Below are 12,293 nucleotides of genomic sequence, written 5' to 3'. Positions count from 1 at the left end.
TTATAGCATCAACATCCTTGACCTTCTCTGGTCCATCTACTAAGCACCCTTCCCCACTCTTGTCACCATCAACTTCATCCGACAAGAATCATGTCTTATGTTATGACGGCTATTCAAACCTTCTGGCAAAGCCTCCCGCCGGATACTATCAAATATGTCATTCATGCTGCTTGTTGCGCTCTCAGTTGTGTTCTTGTCCATACCTTTGTCGATTTCAATGCCGATGGCGATTTGAAGTCTCGGCGTGAGAGGGTCCTGTCTAAGCTCTGGGACCTGTACACCGTGGCAAACGAGTCGAATGCACCCGAGCTAGAAGGGCTAGAATCGCTCACAATCCAGATTGATCCGTTTGACCCCGCAGGGCGTACCAATGTCGACAATCCCCCAGCACTGGATCCGACCTCGTACTTCGTCCCGCTATCGCATGAGTTCGTCCAAGAGCACCCGCTGGATCTGTCCAGACCGGAGAACTGCGAGATGATGGAGACCACTGCACGCCCCCTCAGGGCCGGGGACAGTCGCAGCACACGCCAGCAAATGCCGATACCGTCGTACGGAAAAGCTCAAATCCTTGCTCATCACCTGGCAAGTGTGATGGGAGCCCCACGGTTGAACTTCCCACCGGGCTCATGGTCCAGGCTGAGTATGGTCACTGGATGGCGCTGGAACATGTAAGTCTCAACCCCCATGCAAGCATCTATCCTGACTGGAAGGGCCAATTTCCTCGCGGTCAGTAACTTCCGCCTCGAACCGGCCTTTGATCGCGCGGCCTCCGGGAGCTCAGAGAGGTACAACTGGGGAACAGACACGTTCTGGGCTTGCTCTAACAGCCCAAACTTCCCTCACATCAAAGTGGCTCTCTACCACGATGATGTCGAGCACCCAGAGAGACTCTTGAAAGCAGAGCTGATGGTCCTCGTCCCCACGATGCACTCGCGGCTGGGCATGGAGACCCTGACAGAACATGTCGTTGTGCCTGTGGGTTCACATGACTCTTTCCTGTGCAGCTTTCGCAGCTGACCTTTCTTGCCTTTTACCTTTAGACCATGCTCTTCTCATTCATCGGAACCAGTGTGAGGATCCTGATCGCCATCCACGACGGACGTTGTCTTCGCGTCTCGGAATCGGACCTGATGCCATACTCGGAGGGTTCCAACGACCTCTGGAATCTCCTCGTTCGGTTCCTCGCTGGAGGTATAAATGGAGAGCTTAGCACCCAGCGACTGCCTGTGATGGACGACGCAGACAAGTGAGTCTGCAGAATTTGTGGAGTCCCATGGTTGAGAGGGTCGGAACAAGGTTCACTCAGTGAAAATGTGCTACTTGACTACCTACCTAGCGCATATCCTGTCTGTTAAACGCTTGAATGAAATTGTTTTGTCTTTAAGACCCTCCAAGCTAGAATGTAGATTCCACCTCAGGCACCCTCCTTCTCACCTCCCCTCCCCTCCCCACCTAACAGCACCCCCTCCTCACTACTCGCCACGCTCGCAATCTGCCACCGGCGAATCACATCCCCCTTCCACATCAACAGCCCCACAAACGCAAACGAGAACACGGCAAAGAAGGCCATCATCCCATACACCCAGCCCACGCCCACCGCCTCCACCCACGGATCGATGTAGAAGCTGATCGTCAGCCCATACACGATCCGATACGCGCCCACCACGATCCCGGCCTCGGCCGGGTACCGCGTGAAGCACTCCACCACGTAGTTGACCGTGACGGGCACGCTCGCCAGCGACCCCACCGTCACGATGAACACCGCCAGCGCCAGCACCATGTAATGCAGGTGGTACTGCAGGGTGGCGCCGAAGAGGCCCAGCCCGATCGGGTTGAGCACCAGACTGGGGAGCCAGAGGACGTGCAGCCGGTACTCGGGCTTCCAGATGCCCTGCCCCTGCGGGGACCGGCGCCGGGCTAGCAGCAGCGGCAGCCGGTCGGCGTAGTGATGGCCCCCCAGCTGCACGAGCAGGATCCCGATCCAGTGGCAGAAGGTGAACGCGGCGTTCTGGCGGAGGGTGAAGCCGTATCCCCCCTCTGCCGGGGAGCGTTGCAGCCACACGGGCACGAGGGCGTTCATGCCCACGTAGAAGCCGAAGGAGATCAGGGTGAACGTGCCCATGATCAGAGTGACGGGGCAGAGGCCGATGAGCACGGGGGCCACGGCGATCTTGGCGGTGGTCGACCAGGGGGTTGGGGGCATGAGGGCCTGGCCGAAGAAGAAGGTGGCTCGGCGGTTGGCCAGCCAGCTGGCTGGGGGGGTGCGATTGCGTTCGGGGTGCTCGCGGTCGTAGGCGGTTTCTTCGAGGAAGAGCACGATCAGGATGGCGGTGGCGCCCAGGAGGCCCACGGTCCACCAGAATTCGACGGGGAAGAAGGTCCCTGCCGAGATGAAGGCCGAGAAGGTCGGCCCCGCGATGGTGCCGAAGAGGAAGGCCATGTGCAGCGCCGTGAAGGCGCGTCCGCGCTGGTGCAGGAACAGCAGGTCGGTGATCATCCGCGGTCCGATCACGGTGGGCACCGCCCCGAAGAACCCGGCCAACAGGCGCGACATCACGTACGCGATGTACTCGTCCGAGTGGGTCATCACGGCCGCCCAGATCTGGCAGACCAGGGTGCACACGATGCTCCAGAAGATCACGGAGCTGCGGCCGAGTCGGTGGGCGAAGGGCGCCACGAAGAAGGGCCCGAAGGCCATCCCGGCCAGGGCTGCCGAGTTCTGCGGGGTTTAATCAGAACAGACACTACATCTTGCGATCTTGAAAAGAGGAACGCACCGCATACGACTCTTGAACTTTGGTCTTGCCATAGATCTGAGCCTGTTGGACCAGATTCAACTGGCCAGACAACGGGGCAATGGCCCCCGAGAATGAAGCCAGACAGAGCACAGCCAGAATCCGGTACTTGCGGCGATGAGGCCAATTCTGGGGTAAGACAATGGTCAAGTTAGATATGGGTCGTCACTTGTCAGCGATTAGGGGGGTTCTAGGAGACTAGGACCCATGTCTCACATACCAGTGGATCCTGGGGGCTGTGGCTGGGCTCCGGCACCAACACAATGCTACTGTGAGGGCGTTTTTCAGACTCCATGTCGACCATTGTGCTTGCACAATCCAAGCAGAGAATGACGACTTCGGCCACGTTTCACTGACCCGACGAGAATTTCAATCTTTGCGCCCGGCAGCGCAACCCCTGACGGACCCCGTCGATCCTTTCCTGGACGCGTCAGCCCCTCGGCTGTGGCGTGTGGCGCTGCCGGTGATTAACGCCGATCTCGGACATCGATCCCCGACACTGTAGCTGCTTAAAGACCCCGTGCAACCCCAATCTAAGGATGAGACTCTAAATATACCCAAGTGGATAGATTTCGTACGGGCAGTTGGTAGTAAATCTCCTTGCTAACCATGAAGCTTTTGGAACGGGAGAACTAGGGATCGTGGCACCATCGGGGGGTCTGAAACTACTTGGTAAAGGGTCAAAGGACCTAGACACAAGATTGACATAGTAAATGTCTAGGAGTAACTCCTGTAGCTACGATTGGTGGATAACAAACATGGCCCATGCATACGCTCTGTGCCCTCGCCCGAGTAGGGCTCGGCTTCCTCGCGTATGCACGGACCACTACGGATATGCTGCATCGTTCAGTAGCAATGGAGGAGGAAGAGCAGATGTTGGAGGAGTCCAAAGACACCTTTCACATAGACTTGACTGTCTTTCAAATATAGACATTCATCTTCTTACACTCACTATCCTTGCAGTCTTGAAAGTGACCAAGTCTGCACCACCTACCCAATCCTGCCATATCACCCTCGACAACCGCTCGCAATGGCCCAATTGGAACCCTACAAAGGCGACTACTATCTCTGGGAATACGTCCCTAACCTCGGGGCCGCCGTGGTCTTCGTCCTCATCTTCGCCGTCTTGACCGTCATGCACGTCTACCGGCTCATCAAGACGCGGACCTGGTTCTGTCTCCCCTTTGCCGCCGGCGGCATCTGTATGTTCCCCAGCCTCTGCAATTGCCAACACGCACGCTCACCAGTCTCCATCCTCAAGTTGAACTGTACGGCTACGGCGGCCGCATCGGCGCGCACAAGAACACGGCCTCCTTATTTTCCTACGCCCTGGCCAACGACGGCCTCCTGCTGGCGCCCGCCCTCTTCGCCGCCTCGGTCTACATGACGCTGGGCCGGGTGATCCGCGCCCTGCACGCCCAGAAGTTCTCGCTCCTGCCGCTGACCTGGCTCACCCGGGCGTTCGTGATTGGTGACGTGCTCTCGTTCGCGGTGCAGGGCTCTTCGGTGGGCCTCAGCGTGACGGGCCACACGACGGGTGCCAAAGCCGTCGTGCTGGTGGGCCTGTTCATCCAGCTCCTCTCCTTCGGGATCTTCGGGGCCACCGCCGTCGTCTTCTACCGACGCATCCTGGCGGCCCCCACGCCGCAGTGCTTCATTCCGCTTCTCCCGTGGAGAGAGAGCTTGTACATGTTGTTCGCGGTGAGCGGCCTCATCATCGTGCGCTCTGTCTTCCGGATCATCGAGTACTGGGGCGGGAATAGCGGGTATCTTTTGGCGCACGAGTGGCCCGTGTATGTGTTTGACTCGTTGCCGATGCTGGTCGTCATGGTGGTGTTCTACGTGTGGTATCCCAGTCGGATCTGGGGACGGGGCGTGGAGGAGGAGGTGGTGGATGTGGAGCAGCGCGAGCTGTCGAGCGATATCGCGGGTGCGGGGTTTACCGGGACGGAGTACCGGCGTGTGGCTTGATGTGCGAAGTAGAATAGAATTGATGGATCGTAACATACGTATTGTTTCCCCCCAAACCCCAATGATGGCCCTCTTCTTGTCTACGACTCTAGTATAGAGGCCTGCGGCCACGCAAGCCACGCCTCCCATTCCGTCCCCAGGTGCTCTGCGATTACCACAACCAACCCAGCCCCCGCGTCCCCGAAGACCCAGAACCCCCGGTGCTGATGCAGCAGCACGGCGTAATGCGCGAGGATGACCAGCGCCTCGGGCCGGCCTTGCCCCAGGTAGTCCAGATACTCTTGAGGCACGTGCACCGGCCAGGCGATGATCCTCGAGCAGGATGCTTGTGGGGTCAGTGAAGCGACTGGCTCGCTACTGTCGCCGCTGAACGGCAGGCACTGAATCGCCAGCCGGTAGTGGTCCGTGACGAGGGCGCCCAGCTTCGCCGCCTGGATGCGCGCCAGCAAGGCCTGCTGGACGGCACCCAGTGTGACGCCCGGGGTCGACTCTGCGACCCGCCACGAGGCGGCGATGGCGGACTGGCGGAGGGTATCCCACGTGCGGCCGGCCACGGCGCGCACCCCGCGGTGGAGAGCGGTGTACTGCACGAACCGGGCGAGGAAAGTGGCCAGACTGGGTCCCTCGGTGCAAAATCGGAGGGTCTCGCAGAGCACGTGCGTGCCCAGGATGGCGGAGAAGAGGAAGGTCGGAAGACTGGTGGCGGCGTTGAGATCCTCCTCGCGGGCCCGGAAGAGGGCGATGGCCTGGCATTGCAACTGGGTGGCCTGGGTGTGGTAGTATCTCCCCTGAGAGGGACGGACCAGACTCAGATGGAGCGCTGCGAGAGCGAGCAGCTCGTGCATGAGGTAGGGGGTCGAGAGGCTGGCTTGAATGATGGTTTCGAGGGATGTGGCAGATCCCTCGTGGTGCTGGGCGAGGGAATCAAAGACGGTGGTGGTGAAATGGTGGTACAGCTCCAGATGGAGCATGGATACCGCCGGGGAGGCATCATCCTGGGCTGATGAAGCGGAGAAGGGGCTGACGCTCGAATTGGTGGTACTCGAGGTCTCAGGGTTCGTTGTGGCAGAGGAAGCGATGGTGTGTGGTGAATAGAATGAGCGTTGATTCTTGAGCTCTCCAGTGGTGAACACGCATTCCCGTGCCGAGTCCCGGCATCTCTTACACTGCGGGCGGCTTTCATCGCACTTCTGATGTTAGATTTCCTGGTTGCGTGGTGTCGAGTGGGGTGCGTTACCTTGATGTGACGTCGCCTGCATTCTACACAGCCGGTGCGGGATTTGGTGTGAGCCTTGCGCGGCCGCATTAGTAATGAGGTCGGATAGGGGGCATCGAAGGGGCTAGGGTCTGAAAATAAGTAAAAGGTAAGGTGTTGTTTGAAGGAGTTATGATTGAGAAAGAAATCGGGCTAGGTTGGCCCATGCATACGAGCCCTAAAAGAGGGAGGGGGTGGAGTGAGGGAGTGAATGGCCTGTGCATACGCGTATCCGCAACTACGGTAATCCATGGAACCGAACCCCCCAAAAGTGGCGAAAAAGATTAGTTTTAGGAATTAGACCAGGGATATAATTGACGCTAATCATAATCTGATCGTCTATTGGTGCAGGGATCAAAGTACCACAATTATTCCTGTACAATGTTGGTTCCATCTTCGAATTGTATCTAGCCAGCACAAGCGCCCAAGCCAGTATACCCTTCATCTTGACCAGTTACAGCCCCGTCAAGTGGATCAAGCGTAACTATAGACTCCAAAGCCTGATCGGGAAAAACCATCCACTCCGCCCACTCAGGTCCAAGGGACTCGCGAATGGATTCGATCAGATACCGTCCGCCATCGCCCAAGAACCAGCGATGGCGATGTGCATGGAGGACAATGCCGTAATGTGCCAGCACCGCAAGAGCATCAGGGCTCCGGCGCTGAAGAAGATCGATGTACTCCAAGGGAACACTTGCCGGCCACGCAAGAACCGCCGGAGTGCAGTCCTCCCACGCTCCGGGAGAGGCGGCCGAGGTCATCGCCAACTGTAGCCCTCCGATCGCATCTTGATAAATTGCGGTGACGGAGGGACCCAACTTGGCCTGTTGGACGAGTGTCAGCAGGCGACTGCACGCAGGGCCAAGACTCCCCTCCGACTGCAGCTGAGACTCCGCGGCGCCCAATACCGGCCCCAGGGCTGTCGTCTCCCTCAAAGCGCGCCAACTGCCTCCGAGGACAGTGCGTACACCGCGATGCAAGCGGAGATAATGAACGAATGAATTGAGAAAGGCATCGAAGTTGGTGTCGCGGAAGAGCAGGGTTGCGCATAGCGTATGCAAGCTGAGAATGGAGGAGAAGAGGAAGCGAGGCGTGATGTCCGGGTCGGCTGCGCTGTAGAATGTTCGCAAGGCATGGATCTGTAACTGAGTGGCATGATCCCGGTATTGCTCCCGCTGGGCAGGGCGGATAATACTGATGTGCGTGGCTGCGAGGGCCAAGAGCTCATTTGCGAGATATGGGACCTTGGAGCAGCACTGAAGGATCTCGGGAGAGGACCAGATCATCTGATGACTGCTGTTGTCGCAAACCGACGGAAGAGTCTCAGTGAATAGGTGGCAAAGCAGCTCAGCATGAAGCATGTTGACCGGTGGTTCGTCAGGCGATTCCACGCTGGTGAAGCTCGTCGGTGATGCCTCTTCTGCTGGTGATCCTGAGATAGAAGGGGTTTTCTTTCGAGATATTGCTGGTCTGAAAGAAAGGGTCTGCGGCTCCGCAAATCCGCAGATTCGTTCTGATACTGTGCACTGCGAGCATATTGGCCGTCTTTCGTCGCACTTTCAGACGATTCAGCGCCAGTCCAGAGCTGAACAGTGAACTGATCAGATGGGAAAGGGGTGAAGGTTCAGTACCTTTATACGTCGACGTTTGCACTCTAAGCAGCCTAGTCGTGATTTTTTGTGCTTCCTGCGTGCCATGACAGAGATAAGTGAAGCCGTCGGCGTTGCAATATCAAGAGACTCGTGCACTTCATACGTAGATAAGGTCCCAAGGATGCGGGATTTGTCCAGCAAGAGACGGCGGGGCCCTGACTAATATTACAAAACAGGACAGAACAGAACACGCATACACTCCAGTAACCCTCTTTTCAGGCAGAAATCTAAGGATCCACTCATCTAACCCCTAATTATCATCAAAGGTGCTCTGATTCAACAACTCCATTGCCATTTCTGGCTTGGAAAGTCTCCCCGGATACCAAACCAGCCAAGCAACCATGGCCAGCCACATCAGAAGGGCGTCAAAAATGTACAGTGTCCACTCGTGGGTAAGGGGGTATCCCGTATTTCCCATCGTAAATTCGGCCACCCGAAACAAGGAGCGGATCATGATCAGCAGGCTCACCCCATACAAGAGATAAAGGTGATCTCGCCAGTGGAGGCGGGCATCGTGGGCTCCGGGGGTCGGATGTCGCCGTAGGCGGATTTGAAACACCATGGCCGTGATGATGAAAAAGGCAAACATGAAGACCTGGATGAGCAGGCCCGCCACCACGATGTCCTGGCCGAGTTGTGCATTGCTCCCGGAGGCCATCAATCCCGCGGCGCCCCCCTGAACGAGGAAAGAGACCACATCGCCCATCACAAAAGTCTTGGTGAGCCAGCGCATGGGGATCAGGGAGTAATGCTCGGCCCCGGTGCTGCGGATGATGCGGCCCAGCACCATGTATACCGAGGCTGCAAACAATACCGGTCCGAGCAGGAGGAAGACGTTCTGTATGGAGTAGGGCATGACACTGCCGGACTCGAAGTGCGCCCAAGCCCGGGCAGCGCAGCCGATGACTTCGACTAGAAAGCCCGCCAGTCAGCCTTGGCCCTCAACATCAGGCAATAGCAATAGGGCGAAAGGACAAGAAGAATTAGGACCAGGGGGCACATACATATCCCGCCGATTGCAAAGGGGACACAAAAGCGAGCCCGCCATTTGACCAATCTGATAAAGTGTAGCACTGTCGCGGCCGTGAAGACGATGGCGAATATTACGGCCGCAGCCAGTGAAGGCAGATATTGCCAGAGGTAGTACCCATGCTTGTAGGGCTCGAGCTTAGCCATCAAGCATAGATTAGGCTCGACAAGTTCAGAGTGTGTTGGATCTCTGAACACGAGAAGAATCCCATGCATGCTTTTGACTGAATTTAACTAATCTTGAACTCATCCTGCATGGTGAACGTGTGGAAATGTGGTAGGAGCTTCCGCTGTGGCTGCGAGCTATAAACGCGTATAGAGCGACATGCCAGTATGTACAGTACTGTAGATCAATGAGGATGGTCTGTGCAAGCGCGTATTGCGTTTTGCCCTATACGCTTAGTAATTTCTATATAATCTCTATGATTTCTTATTTTATCTAATATCTATGCATTTTAATTGATTGGATAAAATCCGATGACGGAGATGAAAAGTGGTCTGTGCATACGCGGATCGCATTGATTGCCCGATGCGGCAATCCTGGTTACCCCCGACAGTCCAAGTTACTTGCTAGGGGGGTTTATATGTGGACGATACTCCTAAAATCTCATCTTCAATCTCCTTCATCCCACCCTCAGTCACACCCTTCCCAGCTAGAAAGATGCGTCTCATGGTTGTTGGAGGAATTGTTCCCATCTCTTTGGGATTGATCTCATTCGGTGTTGCATCTGTCGCATCCATCATCACACAGGCAGACACCTGCTTCGAACCACCCCCATCAGAGCCCATCGAAGTCATTCAGCTACCACTGCCACCCGTGGTGCCAACCGACGAGAGTGGCGCCTGTACTCACCACCTGAATCCGCACGGGACAGGATGCATGGGCAAATCATCCCTGATGAACGGCGGGGACTTCTCGCCGGATGGGAACCACGTCCTCGTCAGCTTGAACTTCACCGGGGCCCCGTCAGCCCCAGACCCCGCCAGTATCTACACTGGCGCCCAACTGATCCTGGTCCGGACTAATGGGACCAACTTCTCGACGGGGAGCCCGTGGAAATGCCTGACGTGCGGTGTGCCAGAGAGCCACAGAAGGGGCAGTTCGTCGCTGGCCGACTATCCGCAAGCCTTCGCCGACGGCCAACGAGCCCTAGCCGGGAACAATATCGTCGAGTGTCGAGCAGGTCTTCTCGCCAGTGAGGCATGCACTCCGGACCAGATTCACATCTATCCCATCCGGTTAAGCAACACGGCCGACGATTCCGGGTCCGGGGCCATCATCCGTGAGCTGCGCTTGCACCCCGACAATGTCCACTTGGGCTTCAACTCCTTCTCCGTCACCGCATCAGGACAACTCAGTCAACACACCTACTTCGGTCGACTGCAGTTCAACGACTCCCCTGCCACGGGCTCCCCTCGCACTGCGCGATATGACCTCGTGAACGTGACCGTCCTGGTTGCCCCGGATGGTCCACTCCCTTATACCGTCACCGGTGATCAGATGCAGATCAATCGCCAGGCATTAGTGGTGGGGGAGTTTCGAGGCTTTGCCAATCGTGGACAAGAGGTCCTGTACATTGGAGTCCCCTGGGAATCCTGCAACATCGATTTCTTCGCAGCCGACTTGACTACCGGCGAGGTGCGCCGAGTGACAACGCACCCGGGCTATGTGGACCCGGTGGGGGTCTCTCCGGATGGCCGCTGGCAGGTTATCCTGGACACGCGTGGCACAGATCGCATGGAGTTTCTGTCTGCCATGCGCGGGGTCCCTCCTGTGGTTGACCTGTTGACGGTTACCACGGTCGCATCGGTGCGCAACAATGGCGATCGACGCTTCTTCCAACCATGGCTCTTGGACGCCCATGGAGACCGCGATGGTCCTGACTACAACTACTACGGCCAACAGATCAACGCTGGCGGGGACGGCCAGCCAGGCAGCATCAACGACCCCAACTGGAACGCCGGCGCTGATCCGCGCTGGTCTCCGGACGGCACGCGCATCATGTACTGGCAGAAGATGGTCGTGCCCCCTGCCTGCGGAGGGATCAATCCCTTGCCATGTCCCACGTCGACGGAGCCGGGCGGCCGGACCTCGCGTCTCATGATGGCGCGACTCACCAGTCGCCAGCCCTACCATCTCGACCCCGTGGCGCCAGTTTCAGACCGAGTTCCTTGGGGGCTTCCTTATATCCCCGGGGAGAGCGTGCCGGAAGTCTTCAACCTACCCCCGGGCAACTATACGCTACACGGGCAAGTCTCGGGCTCGGCGGACGTGGTTCTTCGCAACACTAAGACTGCGTCAGCGCTCGACTTTGTGGCAGTGAGGTATCACAATTACTCCGACGACGGCGTGCATTACATCCAGGGCCACGAGTCGGTGGCCTCCACGTTTCTGTCCGTCACATCGGCCCGGCTGGATTGGTATTCTAATCTGACGGCCACGGGGGCCTCGTACAGCACCAAGGTCACTGGACCTGGTGGGTTTCACGTCGTCGATGATGCCATGCTCAATGTTTTCGTGGCCAACGGGACCCTCGTCACGACGGTGGACGGGGTGGTATACAAGCAGCCCTTGACTGGGACGTGACTTTTGGGCGCTTTCGTGTCCCCTCAATGAGTATATACATTCATGGTTATCGAGGCAGTATGCTTCCGCACAGAGCCAAGGGGAACCCCGATCGGAGACATCACGGGGCTGAATCCAACAACAGAGTTCTATAATCCCCTTTCCATCATAGGCCTTCATCTCATCATCTCCCCGTCTACGCCGACTGCACCCGTGCCTGCCGCGCCTCCCACTCCCGCTCCAGCATCCCAAACACCACATCATCATACCACCTCCCATCGTGCCAGAATGCCTCCCGCCGGCGCCCCTCGAGCGTGAACCCCAACCGCTCATACAACCGCACCGCCCCCTCGTTGTACGCGAGGGCCTGGATCTCCACGCGATGCAGCCCCGCGCGCCGGAACGCCCAGTGCAGCACCCAGTTGATCGCCTCGCTGCCGTACCCCTGGCCGCGGTACGGGCGGGCGATGTCGATGGTGATGGAGGTGCCGCGGTGGTGGGCGTAGTCCCCGCCTTCGCGGCGGAGGGAGATCACTCCAATTGGGGTGCCGGGGGTTGTCGTCTGGGTCTGTGTCTTCTGACTATCTTCTGCAGAATTCGAGGCAGGGGATTCGGCACTCGATGCGGCATGCGGCAGCACGATGATCGCCGCCAGCAGCGCCCGCTCCATCAGGGATTTCTTGTACCCATTGATGGTGTCACGCTTGGCTTGGGGCTTTGGTAGGGCGGGCGTCGAGTTAGCGTAGGCTTCGGGGTCGGATTGGATGGCGTGCAGGAAGTCTTCGTCGTCCGGGGTGTCTTCCAGGGCGCGGTAGGTGAGGCGGGCGGATCGGAGGTAGGACATTGTCTTTTTGTTTTTGCCCGCTTGGCGAGAGGATTGAGAGAGAGAGAGAGAGAGAGAGAGAGAGAGAGAGATTGTGAAGGAGTCAGGTTAATTCTCGCGAGATTGCAAATGGATGGTGCTGTGAGTCACTTTATAGGGTTGGTGAAGGAAGCTGAGGCTAGACTGCTTTCGGTCCCCG

The 12,293-nt window shown here is 57.7% G+C and overlaps 7 protein-coding genes across 7 annotated transcripts; 2 read left to right on the top strand and 5 right to left on the bottom strand.

Annotated features, from left to right (window-relative positions):
* Positions 1-39: 39 nt before the first annotated feature.
* On the bottom strand, positions 40-3,141 carry BO86DRAFT_445331 (polyamine transporter; the record flags this gene model as incomplete). The annotated part of the gene is made up of 4 exons (XM_025676442.1): positions 3,019-3,141; positions 2,781-2,927; positions 1,461-2,722; positions 40-145 (listed from the first exon to the last, which is right to left on the bottom strand). The coding sequence occupies exons 1-4, from the start codon at positions 3,100-3,102 to the stop codon at positions 40-42; spliced, it is 1,599 nt and encodes a 532-aa protein (XP_025532087.1). The 5' UTR covers positions 3,103-3,141.
* A 687-nt stretch (positions 3,142-3,828) lies between these two features.
* Positions 3,829-4,769, top strand: BO86DRAFT_303312 (RTA1 domain-containing protein; the record flags this gene model as incomplete). The annotated part of the gene is made up of 2 exons (XM_025667573.1): positions 3,829-4,000; positions 4,060-4,769. 2 exons carry the CDS (start codon positions 3,829-3,831, stop codon positions 4,767-4,769), a joined length of 882 nt encoding a protein of 293 aa, XP_025532086.1.
* A 40-nt stretch (positions 4,770-4,809) lies between these two features.
* BO86DRAFT_140336 (uncharacterized protein) lies at positions 4,810-6,144 on the bottom strand. Its single transcript, XM_025666196.1, has 2 exons — positions 6,007-6,144; positions 4,810-5,956 (listed from the first exon to the last, which is right to left on the bottom strand). Exons 1-2 carry the CDS (start codon positions 6,073-6,075, stop codon positions 4,850-4,852), a joined length of 1,176 nt encoding a protein of 391 aa, XP_025532085.1. The 5' UTR covers positions 6,076-6,144; the 3' UTR covers positions 4,810-4,849.
* Positions 6,145-6,417: 273 nt separating this feature from the next.
* On the bottom strand, positions 6,418-7,615 carry BO86DRAFT_385709 (uncharacterized protein). Its single transcript, XM_025671169.1, has one exon. The coding sequence runs from the start codon at positions 7,383-7,385 to the stop codon at positions 6,432-6,434; it is 954 nt and encodes a 317-aa protein (XP_025532084.1). The 5' UTR covers positions 7,386-7,615; the 3' UTR covers positions 6,418-6,431.
* Positions 7,616-7,926: 311 nt separating this feature from the next.
* Positions 7,927-8,852, bottom strand: BO86DRAFT_303469 (RTA1 domain-containing protein; the record flags this gene model as incomplete). The annotated part of the gene is made up of 2 exons (XM_025667580.1): positions 7,927-8,588; positions 8,681-8,852. 2 exons carry the CDS (start codon positions 8,850-8,852, stop codon positions 7,927-7,929), a joined length of 834 nt encoding a protein of 277 aa, XP_025532083.1.
* Positions 8,853-9,375: 523 nt separating this feature from the next.
* BO86DRAFT_303779 (uncharacterized protein) lies at positions 9,376-11,292 on the top strand (the record flags this gene model as incomplete). Its single annotated transcript, XM_025667589.1, has 1 exon — positions 9,376-11,292. One exon carries the CDS (start codon positions 9,376-9,378, stop codon positions 11,290-11,292), a length of 1,917 nt encoding a protein of 638 aa, XP_025532082.1.
* A 9-nt stretch (positions 11,293-11,301) lies between these two features.
* On the bottom strand, positions 11,302-12,208 carry BO86DRAFT_140328 (GNAT family N-acetyltransferase). Its single transcript, XM_025666195.1, has one exon. The coding sequence runs from the start codon at positions 12,113-12,115 to the stop codon at positions 11,468-11,470; it is 648 nt and encodes a 215-aa protein (XP_025532081.1). The 5' UTR covers positions 12,116-12,208; the 3' UTR covers positions 11,302-11,467.
* Between the last annotated feature and the right edge of the window lie 85 nt (positions 12,209-12,293).

The sequence above is a fragment of the Aspergillus japonicus genome (genome assembly GCF_003184785.1).
Source record: "Aspergillus japonicus CBS 114.51 unplaced genomic scaffold BO86scaffold_4, whole genome shotgun sequence".
Lineage (NCBI taxonomy): Eukaryota > Fungi > Ascomycota > Eurotiomycetes > Eurotiales > Aspergillaceae > Aspergillus > Aspergillus japonicus.
Note: the sequence above shows the minus strand (reverse complement) of the source record. Positions and strands in the feature narration are given on the sequence as shown.